Source organism: Aethalodelphis obliquidens, unplaced genomic scaffold (assembly GCF_003676395.1).
Source record: "Aethalodelphis obliquidens isolate GAN/ISIS:26980383/991018 unplaced genomic scaffold, ASM367639v1 scaffold7, whole genome shotgun sequence".
Taxonomy (NCBI): Eukaryota; Metazoa; Chordata; class Mammalia; order Artiodactyla; family Delphinidae; genus Aethalodelphis; species Aethalodelphis obliquidens.
In genome coordinates, this window is record NW_020837951.1 from 53,960,076 (window position 1) to 53,979,568 (window position 19,493).

The following is a 19,493-nucleotide window of genomic DNA, read 5'->3' on the forward strand; positions in this document are numbered from 1 at the left end:
AAAATGTAACCACAGAAATTCCACACCACCAACAAAAAGTGCCATTAAAAATGCTGCTATAAAATGACATGGTCAAAACAGTCAAATAAAATACCAAATAATTAAATTGGACATTTACAATCACTATTCCCAATACTTCAAGGCAACTGGGAAGCAAGGTTCTTGGATAGGGGGTTGAACACTTACCTCTGTTCTAGTATGCTAATGTCCTTGACAGCTGCTAATTTTAAAACAGAACAACACCAAAGCTCTGTTTTATCAGTGGAGACTTTGCTGTGATTGACTGAAGACCTTTTGTTCATTTTGGAATCACCTAAATAATTTGGGGTAGACATGGGTAATGGGAGATACCCCACAGGACTAGTAAATATTTAAATAATATTTAGCAGCTGATCAGAGGCTAAATTACAGCTTACATTTTGATGCAGTCCCTTTAGGGAATTAAGACAATGCGGCAAATGAAATGTCTCTAGGCATACATGATTTTTTTTTTTTAATGTAATAGGATAATTGGCTTTGCGCTGTATTTTCACAAGCACCAGTCTTTTAAAAAAGGGGAATGACAATCTCTCTTCAGATGTTTACGAAAATGGTTACATATCAAGAGTTAAAAAGACCAGGAAATGCAAGGAAATGAGTTTTTGAAGTTTCTACTTTTACTGCTACAAACATAATGATGAAAGCATATATAAATCTTGTGCAGTGTGAAAGCAAGCAAGGAACAAATTTTAAGGTCAGGCGAGATTCTGGAATCTCAGGGCAGCGTGTGTTGTCTCCAAGGAACCTGGAGGTGTCCTGTCCTGGGGCCCTAAGCTCAAACCTGCAGCTGAGGGGAAACATGGAAGGGGAGTGAGGGGCACCCAGCCTTGCAGGCTGCACTGGGCCTGTTCCCTCTCCCAATTCCTGCTGGGGAAGGAGGCCCCGCAGGTGCGCTGCTGTCTGGCACCCTCTGGTTCCCTGGGGCCTCAGCGAGGCCAACGGGGAGACTACAGATGTGCACGAGGATCTCCTCCAGCCAAAGTTTCTGAGGTTCAGCTTCTGGCTTTGTCCTCCTAACCTGTTTTCACCTGAAATTATAGCAAAAGCCACAGGCAGGCAGACAACATCAGCTGCAGTAACAACCTTGCCTTTCCATTTTTTTCCCTCCTCATCACACAAATGAAATGTGTTTTGAGTTCCCTGTAGAGGCTCCAGGATTTAGAATGAATAAATTGTCTCTCTAAGATACCAGAGCTTTCCCTTCTCCGCAGGGTGTGACAAAGGACATGGTCCCTGTCCAGGCCAAGTGACACAACCCAAAAAGCCTGCCAGAGGGGTGGGACTTTGTGTGCCGTCTGAGAACTCATGTGGAAAGAAAGCCTGACGTGAATTCTTTTGTAAAGCAGAGCAGATTTTTGTAAAGTGAATGACTTGTCTCTTTTGCAGACATGGATGTCTGCATGATGGCTCTCCTCAGATCAGAGCCCACTGGCCAGAGAAACTAGACTGACTGAGTGCACTGTCAGAACGGACCCTGCACTTTGTTCTTTATTCGGCTGATTCTACTTCGTGTCAGAATGAAGTCCGGAATCAGGCAGAACACTACCGACCGTTCGGCCAGACGGGAAGGACATGTCTGTCAGGATAAAAACTGTCACCGGATCCCAAGTCTGACACCAAGCTGTTTAATTGTCTTGTTGAAGATTATAATTATCCCAGTTTGACAAATAGCATTTTCCCTCAGAGAACATTTTTAAAGAGAGAGAAAAGAAATCGTGAGAGGCGAGAGTACTGGAATATCAGAATCTACCAGGTGTTTTTGGGTTTTGGCAATTTTTATAGCCTATGTCACAGGACTCTGGATCTTTTTAATAACTTGGTAAAGGCGTCACAGAAAACGGCATCCTATTCAGGTTTGAGATCAAATGGCCGAGAGCTCTGGGTAAATTCCAGGCCCTCAAAACAGAGTTTCAGACAGAAAGGTTGCCTCCTTCTGGCCACCTTTCCAGAACTGTCCCCTCTACCTGCCTTTGGCCAGACCTTGCTCAGAGGTGGTGAGCAGGCAATGGCGGGTGGTGGGCATGTCTGAACCACAGTCAAGAAGAGGGTGAGAGCGATGCAAAAAGAGGGAGAGAAGGAAGGCAAGGGAGCAACAGACAGGTGAGGGGAGATCCTAACGGAGGGAGCAGAGGCTGTGCAAAGTAGCCAGACATCAGGCATCTCTAGTTTGGTTTTCTGAGAACCCAGGAGCACACGTCCGTGTGTCCCTGCTCTCACAGCTTCTAGCAGGTCCCTGGGCAGAGCACCAGAGCGGAGGCCATGGGTGAGCCCGTCAAGTGACCTTTTCCTTTGAAAAATGTCTTCGAGGTGGAGCCGCTGAAGAGTCAACCCACGAGGGTCTCTGTGGCAGCAGTGGGAAGAGGGTGGCCTACCCCATGTCCCTCAGGTAGCCTTTGCTAATGCAACACTAACATTCCGGGCGCTCACAGGTGCTGCAGGGTGCGGGCAAGCAGAGCCACAGCGGAGGCAAGACGTACATAGCTGGGGGCATTAAAATAATTATTTCCATCCAAAGAACAGACCTCTAAACATTGTTTTCCTTTAAAAAGTAGACGTAAGTAACAAGTCTTTAAAATCAAAGAACTAAGATAGGTTGCATGAATATAAAACAAGCTGTAGTGCTTCTCAAGGGCCTGTGCTTGACAGAACTTTCTCATTTTGCTTTTGGAGAAACACTGAAAGCAAATGGTTAGCGTGGGAATATCTAAGAGGAGAGAGGCAGCCAGCTCACTGGATGGCAGGCTGGCGCTGGGAAACCTGGGGTCCTCCAAGAGCTGAGCCCACGCTGTGCTTTGGAAGTGGGTTCCCCTTGCTGTGCCTGGCTCTTGGGTGGGATAGTTCACTGTGCTTCTGGCAATTTGGGTCACCCTTCCTTGTTTGGAGTTTCAGCAAATCCCCAAATTACACTTTCACGTGCACATCATCTCACTGGTGTCCTTTGAAGGTTGGCAGCCAGGGAGTAACAGGTATCCGGTAGAGTGAATTCCCTTTGAAAAGAGTCCTGCTGGTCACCGGCAAACCCAGGGAGAAAAAGGAGCAGCTGCAAACACACCTACAAAGCCCAGCTCTGACCATTCAGCCCTGCCCTCCAAAGACACACCTGGGACTCGGCAGGTTCCGCTGATTCGCTTGACATCCTTTTTCTTACAGTCTGTGAAAGTATAAGAAGAAAAGGTGGCAAGGAACAAAAAGACTCTGGATGCCAGTGGTAGTGGAGGCCAGGGGAGCTTTTAGCCTTCAGTATAGACAGAGGAGAGCTGGCTAGGACAGCGATCCACAGCGCTGATCTGCAAGAACGTGGTGTCTTCAGGTCCACTGCGAAGAGACTCCCCAAAAAGGCTTGAGGAACCCGAAGGTAGATCACACACTGGAAGAGAAAGAGCGCACAAGTCAACTGCTACCTTGTCGCAGACGCCGGGCACGCAGGGAGCAAATGCTGGCTGGGGCTGAGGAGGAAACGGTGCCGGGCCAGCGGGTCTTCAGCGGGTCTCCCCGTCCTCGGGCTCCTTAGGTGGGGGAAGAGGCTGATGTGCAGGCAGGTGGCTACAATAGGACTTGGCACAAGAGATGGGCTGAGTAGCAATGAAAGTGAAGTTCTGTAGGGAAGAGTGAGGGCGGCCTCAAAAAGGAGGTGATATTACGGTTGAGCCATAAAAAAGGATGGGATTCTCACAGACAGAGAGATAAAGAAAGAACATTCCAGGAGGGGGAAAGAGGGAGCGAAGACAGAGAGGGGACACGTGGGGTCAAGTGTGCTGGCAAAGCTCAGGTACAGAGCATGTAGGGAGACATGTGAGGAGGGCACATGAGACGTGAGCGCAGGTCCGGAGAGTTCCATCAGGCTCAACTCCTGGGGGCTTCGAATGCCTTGCTGAGGACAGTCGACTTTATTCTCTGGGAAACTACAAACTACTGAAGGTAGCTGAACAGGAAAGTACCTTATTTTATCCTTCATTTTTGGAAGGCAATGGTTATGGTAGCTCGGAGGGCAGAATGGTAAAGATAAGGAGCTGACTCAAGGAACTTGTTGGAAGGCTGTTGCCTAAGTCTGGGAGAGACATGATGGCACCTGAACGAGGGTGGTGGAAGTGGGGCTGGAGAAGGGCTGGAGAGGAAGATAAGAAGAGAGACATTTCACGGGCAGACCGAACAGGATGTGATGTGGTCATGTGCTGGGTCAAGTATAGTCCAGGCTAGTCACGGGAAACCCACCTGATCTCACCTGCTTGTCTGCCCGAGTGTCTAAGTCACAGACACCAACACACCTGTAATGCCCGAGTGAGCTGAGAAGGCTCTGTGGAAAACGTCAAAGCCAGTCTGGCCCATAGACGTGGGGACCAGGCAGTCCTCGAAGGAAGGCACCACACTGCAGGAGCTGCTAGGCGGCATGGTTCTCTGAGAGTCAGGGTAATGTGGGGGGCAGAATGTCTGCAGCTGCCCATAAAATCCTGAAATGCAAGCATGGCATTGAGCTACTGCAGGGCACAAGTTCAGAAGATCATTTCAACCTGGCTAGACCCTCACTCAGCCTGGCTTCATATGACAAAATGCCTTTAACCCTTAAGCCCACCTACAAAACCTTCTGACCAAGCATTCATAACGTACTACCTGAGCAGAAGCTCTTCTACCTCCAGGGGCTTTTTATTTCTTGCTCTAGTACCTGAAGCTGAAGGGCTTCACACCTTCCCTAGACTCTCCAAAGAGTCCTGGACACTGAAGGCCCGTCCTTCAGGGGACATTCCTACCCCATGCCCTCTCACCAGTTTTTAAGTGCATCTTCCTTAACTTCTTTTATTTTATAGTCTGTTTTCCACATTTCGTAGAAACCTGAATAAAGCTCTCAACAATGCTCACCTTAAAAAATGCAACATAGATCTATCCATCTGTACTTCCAACAGATACATTCATACACATTTATATTTTTTCTTCCTCATTATTTTGAATAGGTACATAGTATCTCATAGTCAGATATGCAACCATTTACTTAACTATTATTATTGCTGATCTTTGCAGTAAATAGAAAAACTGGAAGTGAATAAACAATATCATGAAGAAATATGTGGAAAGATTTCTTAATATTTGAAAATAATCAACATTTTGCTAATCTTGTTTCATTTATCTTTTCAATTTTTTTCTTACTCAATGGAGTTTTTCCCTTGGGGTCCTATGTGGTCCTTTTCTATGATTCTCCACACCTTCCATGATACCTTACCATTTCCCTCTTCCTCCTTGTCTCATAATAAATTTAAGTAAAAGATTACTTTCTGGAGTATATGGTTTTAAAAATATAATGAAATCTTCATTCAATACCTTATTTCATGGTACCTGTTTCCTCAACTCTAACATGTGAAAGTCACTGTCTATTTCACTGGGTGATTATGAAGATTAAGCAAGTCATTGGATAAGGAAATCCATACATAACATTTGAAAGTGCTTTATGAATGTCAGTTATTGATATCATGACTCTGTTTCTGGTGAAAAAAACAAGGGATTAGTAGAGGAAGTGCCCCCAGTGTTCCTTCCACAAACATTACACGATGGCGAATACAGAACTAATTCATGGACTTTGGAGCCCTAGTCCTGTGTGCTTTCCTCCTCTAGAACTGCTGCTTCTTATGGAGTCACCTATCAAGAGGTAGGGAAGGTGCTATTTGGGTTGGGTTCTTTTTAGCTCTCTTTAAGTACAACTGAGGCACACTAACACATCCAACCTATTATGCTCACACCCTTCTCATTTCTGATTAGTACTCTCAAGGCAGACTACCCTTGGGCAGGAGGCTTGTTCTATGGTCGCTAGGAATATCACCAAAGAATGTGTGCTGAACTGCTCACAAAGCCACAGACTAGCCCTCTAGGAGCTTATGATACAAGACAGAGGATGGATACAGATTTACGAACAGGGTACACTCACAGTAGAAAACAAAATAACATTCTTTGTAAGTAAACAGTAGTATACTTTATGTAGAATCAAGAGAAAAATCCATATAAGGTTTGGGAGGAAGATTAAATTCATGTTAGCAGTATAGACTAGGAAAAAACATAAGGAAATTCCATGTCAAGGCAGGAGAAGAAAGAATGGAAAACTACTGGCTCTTCTCTTTTTGATGCCCTAAGTCTTCTGCATGGACTCAGTAGGCAGACGGGCAAAGGACTCAAACAGATCACTCAGATACGCATATAATTTATCAACCAATGTGGACAACTGGCAATTCTCTAGCCGTTAAAGCAATAAAAATCAAGACAATGATAAAATACCATATTCTACCTATCACATTAGCAAAGATTTCTGAAAGTCATTCTTGGTGCTGGAATGAGACTGGTGACAAAGGCACCTGTGCAGAGTGTGCAGACATTGCAAAGGAGTATAAGCCTCTGTAAATCACTTGACAACCTGCATCTAGAACCTAAAAGTGTTCATACTTCTGGACAGGGGAATTTTTCTTCCAAGAATGTATCCTAAAAGTGTATTCTGAAAAACAGAAGAAATTCTGCAAGAGGTAGTCATCACAGTGCTAGCTGTCATAACAGAAAACCAACAGAGGAGGAAAAATGGCCACCCATAAGAGAACGGTTGAACAGTGGTACATTTACCTGATGGAAATGTTAAGTAGCCATGAAAACAGTATTTACAAGGAGTTAACATCGTGGAAAGACCATTATAAGGTTCAGTTGGAAAATAAAGCAAGATACAAAACTGAATAGGGAGACTGGGTTCAGTTATGTGGAAGACTATGTATAGGACAGATTGCAAGGCAACATATTTATAGTTGTCTTTGGGGTTTTTTTGGCTTTATGTTTTTCTGAATTTTAGTATCAGTGAAGGACAAGTACTTTGGAGCCAGACTTCCTGGGTTCAAATCCTAGCTCAACAGCTTACCAACTGTGTAGTCTTGGTGAATTATGTAGCCTTGCAGTATTTCAGCTTTCTAATTTGTAAAACGGGATTAAAAGTAGTACCTAGGGGCTTCCCTGGTGGCGCAGTGGTTGAGAATCCGCCTGCCAATGCAGGGGACACGGGTTCAAGCCCTGGTCCGGGAAGATCCCACATGCCGCGGAGCAACTAAGCCTGTGCGCTACAGCTATTGAGCCTGCGCTCTAGAGCCCCATGAGCCACAACTACTGAAGCCTGCTAGCCTAGAGCCTATGCTCCACAGCAAGAGAGGCCACCACAATGAGAAGCCCGCGCACAGCAACAAAGACCCAATGCACCCAAAAATTAAAAAATAAAAATAAAAAGTAGTACCTATACCTTAGTGAGTTATTATGAAGATTAAATTGAGTTAATATTTACATATTATACAATATAATTGGAGAATATAATTAATATTTATATAATATATTTTAATAACACAATTTATATGTTTGCTAAATAAGAAAAATAAAAAAGTAAAATTACGTCACAATAATGTAGCTCTCAAAAGTAAAATGTTTATTAAGAGAAATAAAATTTTCAAAAGGGACCAAATGTAAGAATGGACAAGGCAGTGGGCATGTAGCTCACTTCCAGTTCCCAGGTGGAATCCTCTGGAACATTCTTGGCCCTTGGGACCTGGGCTATATACCTCTTTCCCATATTGGTTCCTAGATCCTTCACTAATTGACACACATTCTGATTTCTTCACTCGTCCCCATGTAGGCTCACAACAGCAACAAACTTGAGTGGGCTGAAAGACCTGGGATGTGCAGTTTCATTTGGGAGGTTTCTTGGACTGATCTTGACTTTGGGTACCCAGTGGCCAGGCACATGTAATCACGGCATCACCATCAGGAGGAAAACATTACCAGGAACCATCACAGTTGGTTTATTAGAATGTAATGTCGCCGCACTGAACAAAATAGACAATATTTGCTATTTATATCCCTATGCTGGCTCTGTTCATATTTGTCACTCATATATACCCTGATAGCATTCCTCAGTGTAATATTAACCTTCCAGGAAGACAGACTCCCACAACTCCCCACATAGGGACATTGATCATTCAGGTATGTCAGGGACAGTGATAGAGACTTCCACTGGCCTTTTGTGAAAACCAATTCATTCTCTCTTTCCTGTCTTCTCCCTGCTTTGAAGACATGGCAGGAATTTCACATGGCTTCAATCTACATTTGAGTGCTGTAAAGTGTAAGAGTACAAAAGGTTCATAATGCAATGAAATACATCCGGTGAAGTTAAATAGTAAACCCAACATCCTGAGCTCCATCTCCCAGTTTCCCCTGTCCATCTGGGTCGGAGTGAGAGGGCCGAGTGAACTGTAGTTCCTGCCTGTGGCTTTCTTGGCTGGCACGAGAAACAGTCAAAACCAGAATGGCCCCACAAGCATGTTTTACCACGCTCACAGCCAACTCAGGGAAAGAAAATCCTCTTTATTAAATCCCTCCCTTCAAGAAGCCAGTTACTAGAGATGCCAAATACACTGGTGTGGATGACTGTGGTCACTCAAATCAAAGAGCTTTAACATAGCCTCTTCCCACTGCTATTTCCATAAAACTAACATAATTTTAAAAGATTCCATTAGGATCTTGCCACACACAAAAAACCAGAGAAAGCCTAACTCATTTTCTGATGAATGGCTCCTGTATTCCAGCTGCTGAATTTCATATAGTAAGTTTGGAAGGAACACTACGTCAAGGACCCAAAGCAAAACGCTGCAAGATGTTAACACATTTCGTGGGCATAAAACATAAGAGTGATGGCAAGGTCAGCCAATCTGTCAGTCAGTCAGTCAATGACAGTTACTGAGTACTGGTCAAGGTGCTTTTGGAGAGACCAAAGAACTAGAAGATAACACCTTGTCCTTGAGGATTGATAATGCAGTTGGAACAAGAACACATACACTTATAGTAGCAGAAGAATGCACACATAAGTTTATGTTGGCAATAAATATTAGTCATCACATTTAGTTAGAAAATCACCCCTCCCCCATTTTAGAAGTTATTTTACCTCCAAGAATGGAAGAGGAGAAGAGGAACTTGCAGATAAACTGACTTTACTCAAGTTGTAGCTCCTGAAGGTCAAGGAGAATCATTCCTCCTCTTGTCAATTTTGGGAAGTATTTTTCCCTTCTAAAAACAAACTTGTTTTTCTAATTATTAAAATATTTTGAATTAATTGTACCAACTAGAAAATGTAGAATAGTATATGCAAAGAAAAGAAAAATTATCTTTATTCCTACAATTCAGACATAGCCAGATATATACACACAAAACTGGAATGTTATACATATTGTTTTGTATCCTGTTTTCTCCCGTAATATTACCTATGAGCTCACATAGTATTAAAAATCATTCTTTTTTCCCCAATAAATTTATTTATTTTATTGTTATTTTTTTTTGGTTGCATTGGGTCTTCGCTGCTGTGCACAGGATTTTCTCTGGTTGAGGCGAGCGGGGGCTACTCTTCGTTGTGGTGCACGGGCTTCTCATTGCGGTGGCTTCTCTTGTTGCGGAGCACGGGCTTTAGGCATGTGGCTTTGCTAGTTGTGGCACGTGGGCTCAGTAGTTGTGGCTCGAGGGTTCTAGAGCGCAGGCTCAGTAGTTGTGGCACACGGGCTTAGTTGCTCTGCAGCCTGTGGGATCTTCCTAGAACCAGGGCTTGAACCCGCGTCCCCTGCATTGGCAGGCGGATTCTTAACCACTGCACCACAAGGGAAGCCCTAAAATTCATTCTCAAAAACCTCTCCTCTTTACTTTGTCATGTGGGGTCACTGACAGCTCTGTGATGATCCGTTAGATCAGGAGTTCATGGTTACTGTTGCTGCTTAATGATGATGAAGTAGCCCCATGAAGCTGAGTGTGGATTTCCTTCCCAACGTGGAAGGGGAGTGGAAAAAGTTAGAGGAGAAAGGAAGCGCATGACTAAATACAGTAATGGAAGGGTATTCTCTAGGGCAGCGCTGTCCAAGACGACTTTGTGTGTTGATGGAAATGGCCTCTACCTCACTGTCCAATACAGTAGCTGCATGTGGCTACTGAGCACTTGAGATGTGGCTAGTCGACTGAGGAACCAAATTCTACATTATATTTAGTTTTAATTAATTCAAATTTAAATGGCCACATGTGGCTTGTGGCTACTGTACTGGACAGCACAACTCTAGGGATATCTGCATTCTCAGGTTTAACAGACTTTCAGTAATGTTTCTGATTAAATTCCTAGAGAACAAACATGACCCACCAAGAGTTTCAATAAAAGCCAGATAATGATTCTTAGACTCCTGGCGTTCAAGATAAGAAGTATATTAGACTCTTTATTACATTTATCTTTTCCTTACAAATTTACACTCTAGTCTTGGGAGAAGGAACCAGAGTATAAATACTTCAATAAATAAATAATGGTCACCCAACTCACAACCCTCATGAGGGCTGATGCGCATTGTTTTAAGCTAAACTTCCAGGGCAATTCAGTTCTCCTGCAGGAACCACTTTCCTTTCTGAAAGTAAGAGAAGGAAAAGGAAACACATCACCCACTTTCTTTCCTGCAGACTCTGGGCCTAGCTCCCTGTGTGTATGGGAGTGGCAACAGCATAGGTGGGTCTCCAATTTCCCTACGACTTGATGATGAAATAAAGTTCAATACAGAGGCTCTACCTTACACTTATGGGTGGAGATGAACACCATCAGTCTAAACTTTGTCAAGGTGCTATGTCAGGAGCTGTGCCCCTAATGGGTTTGTTTATATACATAGCAGATGGCTTTGCAAAACAAAATTCTTGTTCTCCTATATGGTGAGGCTGAGAACCACCACCAAACTCTGGGCACCAGGAAAAGAGTTGGACGGACAACATTCAGAATCAAGACTGACCCTTTCCTGCGGTAGGTTCTGCCCAGACCATGATGCCAACTTATAGATGCAGACAGCCCACCTGTGAAGCTCATCACAGGCATCAGGAAGGGCCCCCAGAACTAATTCCTCAACCAGAGTGTGGCCTGATCAGGCTGGGCAGGACCCTTTGTGAAGCTCCTTGGAAACAATGCTGAGAGCAATTGCTTCCCAAGACCCCTCAATATCTTCAGACAAGAAAGCCCTTCAATTCCCATGTGATCGGAGAGTATCATTTTAGGCATCCAGGCCAAACACTGTTGTTTTCAGATACTGCCCGAATCTCAGGAGTCATCTGTCCCCTTGACCTTTCAGAAGAAACACTGGCTAAGCATGTGCTTACCTTTGTTATTGTATTTTTATAAAATGGGGGTTCACAGTACCTACTTCATAAGGTAACTGCAAAGATTAAAGAGGATTAAGAGATGACCCATGTGAAGGGCTGAGCATGTGCCTGCACACAGCGCTCTACAAATGTTTCTTTTCACTTTTCTTCCCTATTCTTCTAATAACACAAACATTTCAACTTTTATGCCTTCATTTAGTCGACAACTATATGCTAAGCACTTACTCAAGTGCTGGAGACACAGTGGTGCATAAAACATACTCCATGCCTTCTTGGAGTTTATGTTTCAGTGAGAAAGAAAGATTAACATACAAATGAGAAATCAAGTAATACAATTTAATATTATATGTGACAATAAAAAGGAAATTTTCTTTAAGGAATATACAGAGATGCAACTCTTTTCTCTAGACTGCATTCAAGATAGGAAGAGGAAAAAGCTCAAATAAGAAGGAAGTTTGGGCACTCCCAAAACTTTTAAAAAAGAGTAGTGATTATGGTCCCTGTTGTTTGGCCCTGTCTGGTGAGGGTAGATATAATTAGGAGGTCATCCCATAGCTCTGCTGAGGACCAGCCCTGGCAGAGTGGGTTTTTTTTTTTTTTTTTTGTCAGTGCTACTGATCAATTCGTGCCTGGGTAGGAGAATAAGCAGATGTCAGTGACAGAGGCAGAGCTGGCAGTGCTCAGCTTTTTGGTGGTACAGCTGTTTGCTAGCCAAGTGGAAGCAGGGATGTATGTTTATGAGCTTTATAACTCTTAACCAGTTTTCCACAGAGACTATAATTTTGTGGGTTACTTTAGGAATTGTAGAGTTTTGGGCCTCAGTCATGATTGCTGCACGTGCAGGGGCATGGATAAGCCTAAGTGATGAACGAGAGGGCTCAAATCAGAGAGTTCCAGGGACAGGGACTCAGAAAGAAGATGCATGGCCTACTCCCTTTCGCTACCCTTATTTCTTCTTCTCCAACACTCTTATGGCTCTTTGTGCGTTCCCTTGTACTCTCTGGGGACCCTTGCACTCCCCCCTTTAAATACCTTCTGCAATCCATGATACAAGCCAATGAGCAGAAAAGAGAAAAAAATAGGTAAGTCTCTGGTAAAGCTCTTAAAGTCTCTAAGAATATGATCTCTGGCATCACATCTTCTCAGCATGATTTAATGACCTCCAACTTTACTCAGAGAAAGGCAGGGAATCATACACTTATTACTCACATGGTACCTTTTTAAAAAACTTAAAAAAACTCCTTCTTAGGCAGCCTCTGATATACCTGTCTTATAAGTAGGTGATTCAAACAAATGTTCTCATTTTATAGACAAAGAGATGGAGGTTGAATCACATGCCTTTAAACCAATACTATGGTTATATGTTATTGTGCAAATAAGAGAAAAGTGGAAAATTCATACACTCATTTTAATATTTAAAAACATCCAGCTATTTGCAATTATTCATGGATCTAGCCTTTATCTTAAAACAAATGGGGAGCAGAGCTAAAACAGTCATCATATACTTTTCTACTAAGTCCAGAGTTTTCTCATTTGCAGTTCCTTTGCTTTGGCATTTTTATAGACATTTTGATTAGTGTTACACCAACCCCTCAGAGAATTCTTTCAGAAGGAAAGAGAGGAACTAATATTTATTTGCTCTGAGATAGGCATTATCTTAGGTGTTTTAAATAGAAAATCTTCATTTTTACAACTTTTAAAAAAACTGAAATATAGTTGATTTATGATATTGTGTTAATTTTAGGTATACAGCAAAATGATTCAGATATATATATATTTTTCAGATCATTTTCCATTATAGGTTATTACAAGATATTGAATATAGTTCCCTGTGCTATACAGGAAATCCTTGTTGTTTATTTTATGTATGGCAGTTTGTATCTGTTAATCCCATATTCCTAATTTACCTGCCCCCCACCTTTCCCTTTGGTAACCATAAGTATGTTTTCTATGTCTGTGAGTCTATTTTTGTTTTGTATATAGATTCATTTGTATTATTTTTTAGATTCCACATATAAGTGATATCATAAAATATGTCTGTCTGATTTACTTTACTAAGTATAATATTCTCTCGGTTCATCCATGTTGCTGCAAATGGCAATATTTCATTCTTTTTAAGTTACATCAACTTTTGAGTTAAGTAATATTGTCCCCAGTTTACAGACAAGGAAACAAAAAAGTTCAAATAACTTACCTAAATCCTTATAGTTACCAAGTTTCAGAACTAGGACTCAAACTCTGGTCTGTTTGGTAACAGTTCATAGAGACTATTAGGGCTTAAGCTCACAGACAAATCATTTCAAACAAAATCTTGCCATTTTTGTTGAGGTCTCTCACTGCCAGATTATAGGCAAAGTTACTCAGACTGGATCAACATTTCATGAAGTACATACATTTTCATTAGGGAGAAAAGCATTGAATTAATTAACAAAATTGATGAAATTACCTAAACACTGAAAATTTTGAAAAACCCTGAAGAGTAGAAACAGAGACATTTCAGAAATTTCTCTTGGCCAATTTTCTGATTTAGTCACTATTTTATTTCTATCCATTGCATGAACTACCTGGATCTGGGTTCAAAGCCTGGATAACCCATTAACCAACTGTGTGTCTTTGCATAAATTATTTTCCTTCTTGAGCCTCATTTTCTTTTAAAATAATATCTATTTTATAGGGTTGTGGAAAACATTATACATGAGAGCATTTATAAAAGCATCTAGTGCATTCCCCAGCATGTAGTAGGCCCTCAGTAAATAGTAGCAATTATTACTACCATGAAATAAGCTTAGCTGTATTTGTAGATTCTGTATAATGCACATGCAATTCTTAAGCAATTTATCTCTCATAACCCACCACCCTTAGGTATAAAATGATGCTGATCTTGGAAGTGAAGCCTCCACAGTTTGGTTGTCATTTTTCCCCTTAGCTCCTGGTCTTGGCCAACAACCTCAGCCAGGTCTTCATGTAGTCAGAACTCTACTAAGCTTCCTCCCTGGAAGTGATGGAGAAACCGACTCTTCATTTTAATATGGAGTCTATAAATGGGGAAGCTACAGGAACAGCTCACAGACTGTGTTAGCAAGACAGATTTTTCTTCGGGCTGAGAACTAAACCAGCTTGCAAAGCACTCGAGCTATTTAAGACTGACATTTAAGTAACTACTGTACTAAGAAAAAGGAAAATAATGGAAATAATAACCCTGAACATTCCATTTGGCACATTCCTTTTGAAGGAACCAGGTTACAGTGGTTGGAAAGCTGACCAGTGGAGCAACCTCCTGGTCCCCTAGTCCCTGGTCAGATGGGTTGCAGCATGTGGGCTTCAAGTTAGACAAGTCCACCTGGTTCCAAGAAGTGGGGCCATTTTCATCTACAGCGTCTACCACTAGCCTACAGGCCACAGAGGGATGCATTCTGCACACTCTGGGTGCTCTCCTCTGCTCGTGCACCTCGCAGAACCTCACCTGGTCTGAAGCAAGCTGCTAACGGCATTTATTACTGTGAGCCACACTCGCTGTCCAAGTTGTATACCTGGGGTAGGGGAAGAGGAAGATGGTCTGCTATTGATGTCTGCAAAGTTTCAAATAAGGGGATGAGAGTGGGCAGAGCATTTTGCTGAAAAGGGCAAAAAGGAAGTGGGAGAAAGCAGAGTGAGAAGGAAGGCATGTATAAAACCCTTTTGGTTAAAAGATGTAATCGATTTTCACTAAAATGTCTTCAACCCAACCAAAACACTAATGCGTGGTGGCCTACGGCTTCCAAATTCTCAGAATGATAAGCTGCCAAAGTAAACTAATTGCAATGTGTCTCAGTAATTGCCGCGTGTGGGTATGTACCGTTACAGTACAATGGTTCAGTGCATCCTCATAATGACAATGCGCGTATGGCAATTATATAAAACAGAGATGCTCAAAACCAGAAGACCCAAAGATTCTTAAGATGGATATTAAAGCCAGCTTTGCCATTTACTGGCTGTGTGGCCTTGAGGAAACCATAGCCTCTCTGAGCCTATGAGTCCCTATTGATAAAAGGGGGAAAATAATACTACTGTGGCAGCATGATCCTCATGATAGGGAGGGGGAGAAGCACAGGGAGCAAACGGAAAGAGACTCAGTGCCCAGTTGCCCATGATTTGCCTCCTGTACTCCATCACCCGCCTATGACTCAAAAATCCTGGATACATATAAAGCCCAGAATGAAGGGTGGAGGAGTTGGACATTCTTAGTCTGATGGGTGTGTGAAGTAAACACTTTGGCCATGGGTCAAGGTTGAAAGGAATGAGGTGGGAATTTCTCTATGAGAGGGGGTTACTCTGTTGCTGGTGTGTATAACCCTCCTAGGTGGCTACAAGGATCAAATGAAATAATAAGTGTGAAAATATTTTGCATACAGTAAAACACACTGAAAATTCCAGCCCCTACTGTCTCATTATAAGCCTGGTGTTACTTATCATCCTACATTCTCTGAGTACAAAGGTAAATTTACCCTCGGTTGTGTCAAGCTCTGTTGCATAAAGTTCACAAGCAACCCTTTGACTCAGGAGTACTTGAGCCAAAAACAGAACAAGGAAAGCACGGCAGAGAATGAAGATTTAATTCTATCTGTCCTTGTCCTTCCAAGCAAGCTTTGCTGTAAGAAAGGTCTGGCAGAGAAGAGGATTCCAGATAGAGACGAAAAGGGACATTAACATGAAATGCTGCAGCCTCCTCTGACAGCCATCCTGGTTCTCTACAGCTTTTAGGTTGTGCTGCACTTACAGAACTTCCCCGGAAGGTAAAGGGAGAAGGAAGCTGGAAAGTATTCCCTCAGTCACTGGCCAATTGCTTCCTTTGGATTATCTCTGATTGGGGAAGCACGGTGAGGTGGCACTAAGTCCTACACTTAGGGTCTAGGCCTGTGGTTGTTAAAGTGGGGGCCACAGCATCAGCTCCACCTGGGCTCTACGGCAGACACAGTGAATCAAATTTCTGGGTGGGGCTTCCCTGGTGGCGCAGTGGTTGAGAGTCCGCCTGCCGATGCAGGGTACACGGGTTCGTAACCCGGTCTGGGAAGATCCCACATGCCGCGGAGCGGCTAGGCCCGTGAGCCATGGCCACTGAGCCTGCGCGTCCAGAGTCTGTGCTCTGCAATGGGAGAGGCCACAACAGTAAGAGGCCCGCGTACAGCAAAAAAAAAAAAAAAAAAAAATTTCTGGGTGAAGGGCCTGGGAGTGTTCATGTTAACAAGGTGTTTCTTACCCTAAAGGTTTAGAAGCCCTAAGAACATCTTTACATGATTTTCAATCTTTGGCAAGTTTTCCAAATGGAATACCAATAGGAAAAAACAGAACAGCTCTGAGTTCATTTGAAATGGAGGAGGAGAGCTCTTCGTATGGGCATCTCTTCCCCCTGGGCTCACCCCCAGCCCTTTCTGCTGGACTCTGGGGGCTCTTGGGGATAAAGCAATGATGACTGTCCCAAAGTGACTTTAGATCACAGACATAGATCAGGATGATCTCCCTCCCCATCCCAGTACCATTCTCTTCTTGGGCAAGGTGCAATCACGGGACCTCAGTTGAGTGACTCAGAAGTTCTGGGCTTACTGTTGGTCCCACACTGATCTTGTGGCCTAGACTTCTGCTGTCTAGTTGTAACCAAACTCCCATGTTATATCCGCTCCACTAACTAGGTGATTTCTTGTTTCCCTGAATCCAAGTCTATGCCTATACAACTTTCCAGCATTCTAATCTCTCTTAGAGTGGGCACCAGCTCACACTTGCACCAATGGCTTGACTGTTTCTCCTGCTGAACCTCTGCCTCACAGCTAAGTCCCTGTTACATACTGTGAAGCTTCCCCCAAATCTGCTGCCTAGAATATTATAGTGAGATGAAATCTGGGCTTGAAGTAAAAGAAATCTATATAGGTGGGTTTAAGAAAGCAAAGCGGACTCTGCATTTGTAAAACCTGATGTATGTCATTGGATCCCCAAATTCCTGTCACTCCTTTCCATCTGGCTACCAGGAAACTTGCCTTTTCATCTTGTCAAACCTTGGGGACACTGACTCCTAACGTGGATAACTCAATTTATGATCTGCCATCCTCTGCTCCGCCCCTCCAGCTAGACAGCCTTCTTCCCACTACCACCTGGGGGTCACACTCTGATGAGTATGTCTAGTCTACAGGGTCTTTCCTTTTCTGCTTACTCTCATCCCACTGCCCACCAAACTCTCGATTTTAAAGTATGTATTAGGCATCTCAAATGTGCCATGTACTACAGGGATTAAATAGATGACATGATTCCTTGCCTACATATGGACCATGAAGAATACTGTCTCACGGTTGAGTTCAAAGGTTTTGCTTGCCAAGAACCATTCCTTACATATAAGCTCACGACAGGCAGGGACTTCTATTTTCTCTATTGATGTAGCTTTAGCACCCCAAACAGGACCTGGCACATAATAGGAGCTGAATATTTGAGAATGAATAAATGGATGAGTGAGTGATACTTACACATAGAGCCTTTGGTGAAGATACTGATGGTAAGAGGAACCACAACTGAGCTCAAAGATTTTGATCTATGAACTTTGTACATAATAGCCTATCAGGAGTTTCAGAAAAATAAAGTGACTTCCCTTTCTAACACTGAAATTTTCTTTTAATGGAGGAAGAAACAAAGACAATGGAAATACAATTGCCCCTGTCAAGATGACCTGGAGAGTTTTGCTGCTCCAAGTCACCATTTTCTGCTGGATGCCAGGAGGCCACTGAACCTGAAGAGGAACAAGAGTGGGCAGGAGAATTAAGTGGCTCAACTCATCCACAGAACACTTTGCACTCTTTTAGGAAACTATCCCAAGGTCAAGGAGTTTCTGAGTTTCTAATCTGAGTTTCATCTCTAAATAGGAGCAGAAATATATTTCCTACTCTCTTCATAAAGTTATAATGAGGATCCAGGTATTCACCCAACAAATATTTTATCGAGCAGTTTCTTTATAGCTACCAGGCAATGATAATGATCTTGTACCTAAGAGTAATTTATAAAACATATATTGCAATATAAATGTATGTTCTATCACTGGCCTCAATGGTATTGATAAAAACCCTACATCAGCCCAGATCCACAGACACAAACAACCTTGGGGTAAATATTTGGCTAATTCAGATCCCCTGAATCATTCGGCCATTCTGATGACAGAATTTAAGAATCTGAAGTAAAGGGATGTGTGATATGAGATTGGGTTTGCAGAGGAATGTAGGAGAGGAGCGGCTGACCGTTACACTTAAATGATCTAGAAAAATGCCTGAATGTTTTTACTTCAACAGACTTGCATCTTTAAGGTCTAGTTCTCAAAGCCCTTACAAAAGAACGAAATAGAGAGTTTAGCCAGAGCAGTCTGGTTAGAAAGCAAAAATTTCTGTAATGAGAAAGAGCACTCACAATTGTAAGTAAATCAACTAGAAATTCTAAGCGAACTAGGACTGTTTTGCAACATGGTCTGAGCCCAGATGACCTGAATGGGCACAGATCAAGCCACTTCTAGTGTTTTATGGTTGTTGTTCTGTTTTATTAACACAGTGGCCTTGCTACCAGTAACAAGATGTTTCTGATGTGTGTGTGTGTTTTCCCTTTAAAGAAACTCCAACCACAGCTATTCATATTTTTTCTTCTAAACAATGAGTTGCTTATCATATTTACAAGGAAAACTGCAACTAAAACTACAAGAATTACAAGACACGGATTGCCATTAGTATGTTCAGACCTGAAGAGTTCAAATGCGCAGCCCCTAAAATAGACTTATAAGACAATATTTAACTTGATTTTAAGATCTCTATTCATTAGAGGCTAAACTTCATGAGTTTCAGATATAAGACAAAACATTTGCTTCTGGAAAAAATGTCATTGCTTCCCCCAAAGAATGAAAAAGCACTAAATCTGTAATAATGTTCATTAAACGCTTTTCTATAGTTTTTTTTTTTTTTTTTGTGGTACATGGGCCTCTCACTGTTGTGGCCTCTCCCATTGCGGAGCACAGGCTCCGGACGCACAGGCTCAGCGGCCGTGCAGGCTCAGCGGCCATGGCTCACGGGCCCAGCCACTCCGCGGCACGTGGGATCTTCCCGGACCGGGGCACGAACCTGTGTCCCCTGCATCGGCAGGCGGACTCTCAACCACTGCGCCACCCAGGAAGCCCCTCTATAGTTTTTAAGTTAACTGACAGAGAAGTCACAGTAGTCAATGAAACAGAAATTTTCTGGATCTTTTCCTCGTCTTCAATAAATTTTTGAGTTCCAATTAAGAAAACAAACTGTCAT

General features: G+C 42.7%; 1 protein-coding gene across 4 annotated transcripts in view; it reads right to left on the reverse strand.

The window, feature by feature from the left end:
* Nucleotides 1-1,235: 1,235 nt before the first annotated feature.
* Nucleotides 1,236-19,493, reverse strand: part of GLIS3 (GLIS family zinc finger 3) — a 506,378-nt gene continuing 488,120 nt past the window's right edge. For 3 of the 4 annotated variants that reach the window (XM_027105791.1, XM_027105789.1, XM_027105788.1), the window contains 2 exons: nucleotides 4,305-4,487; nucleotides 1,236-3,406 (listed from right to left, as the gene is read on the reverse strand). In XM_027105791.1, the coding sequence (XP_026961592.1) occupies nucleotides 3,270-3,406; nucleotides 4,305-4,487 (320 nt within the window). In that variant the 3' untranslated portion in view covers nucleotides 1,236-3,269. Of the gene's footprint in view, nucleotides 3,407-4,251; nucleotides 4,488-19,493 lie in introns of all 4 variants that reach the window. The other variant, XM_027105792.1, reaches the window with a different exon arrangement.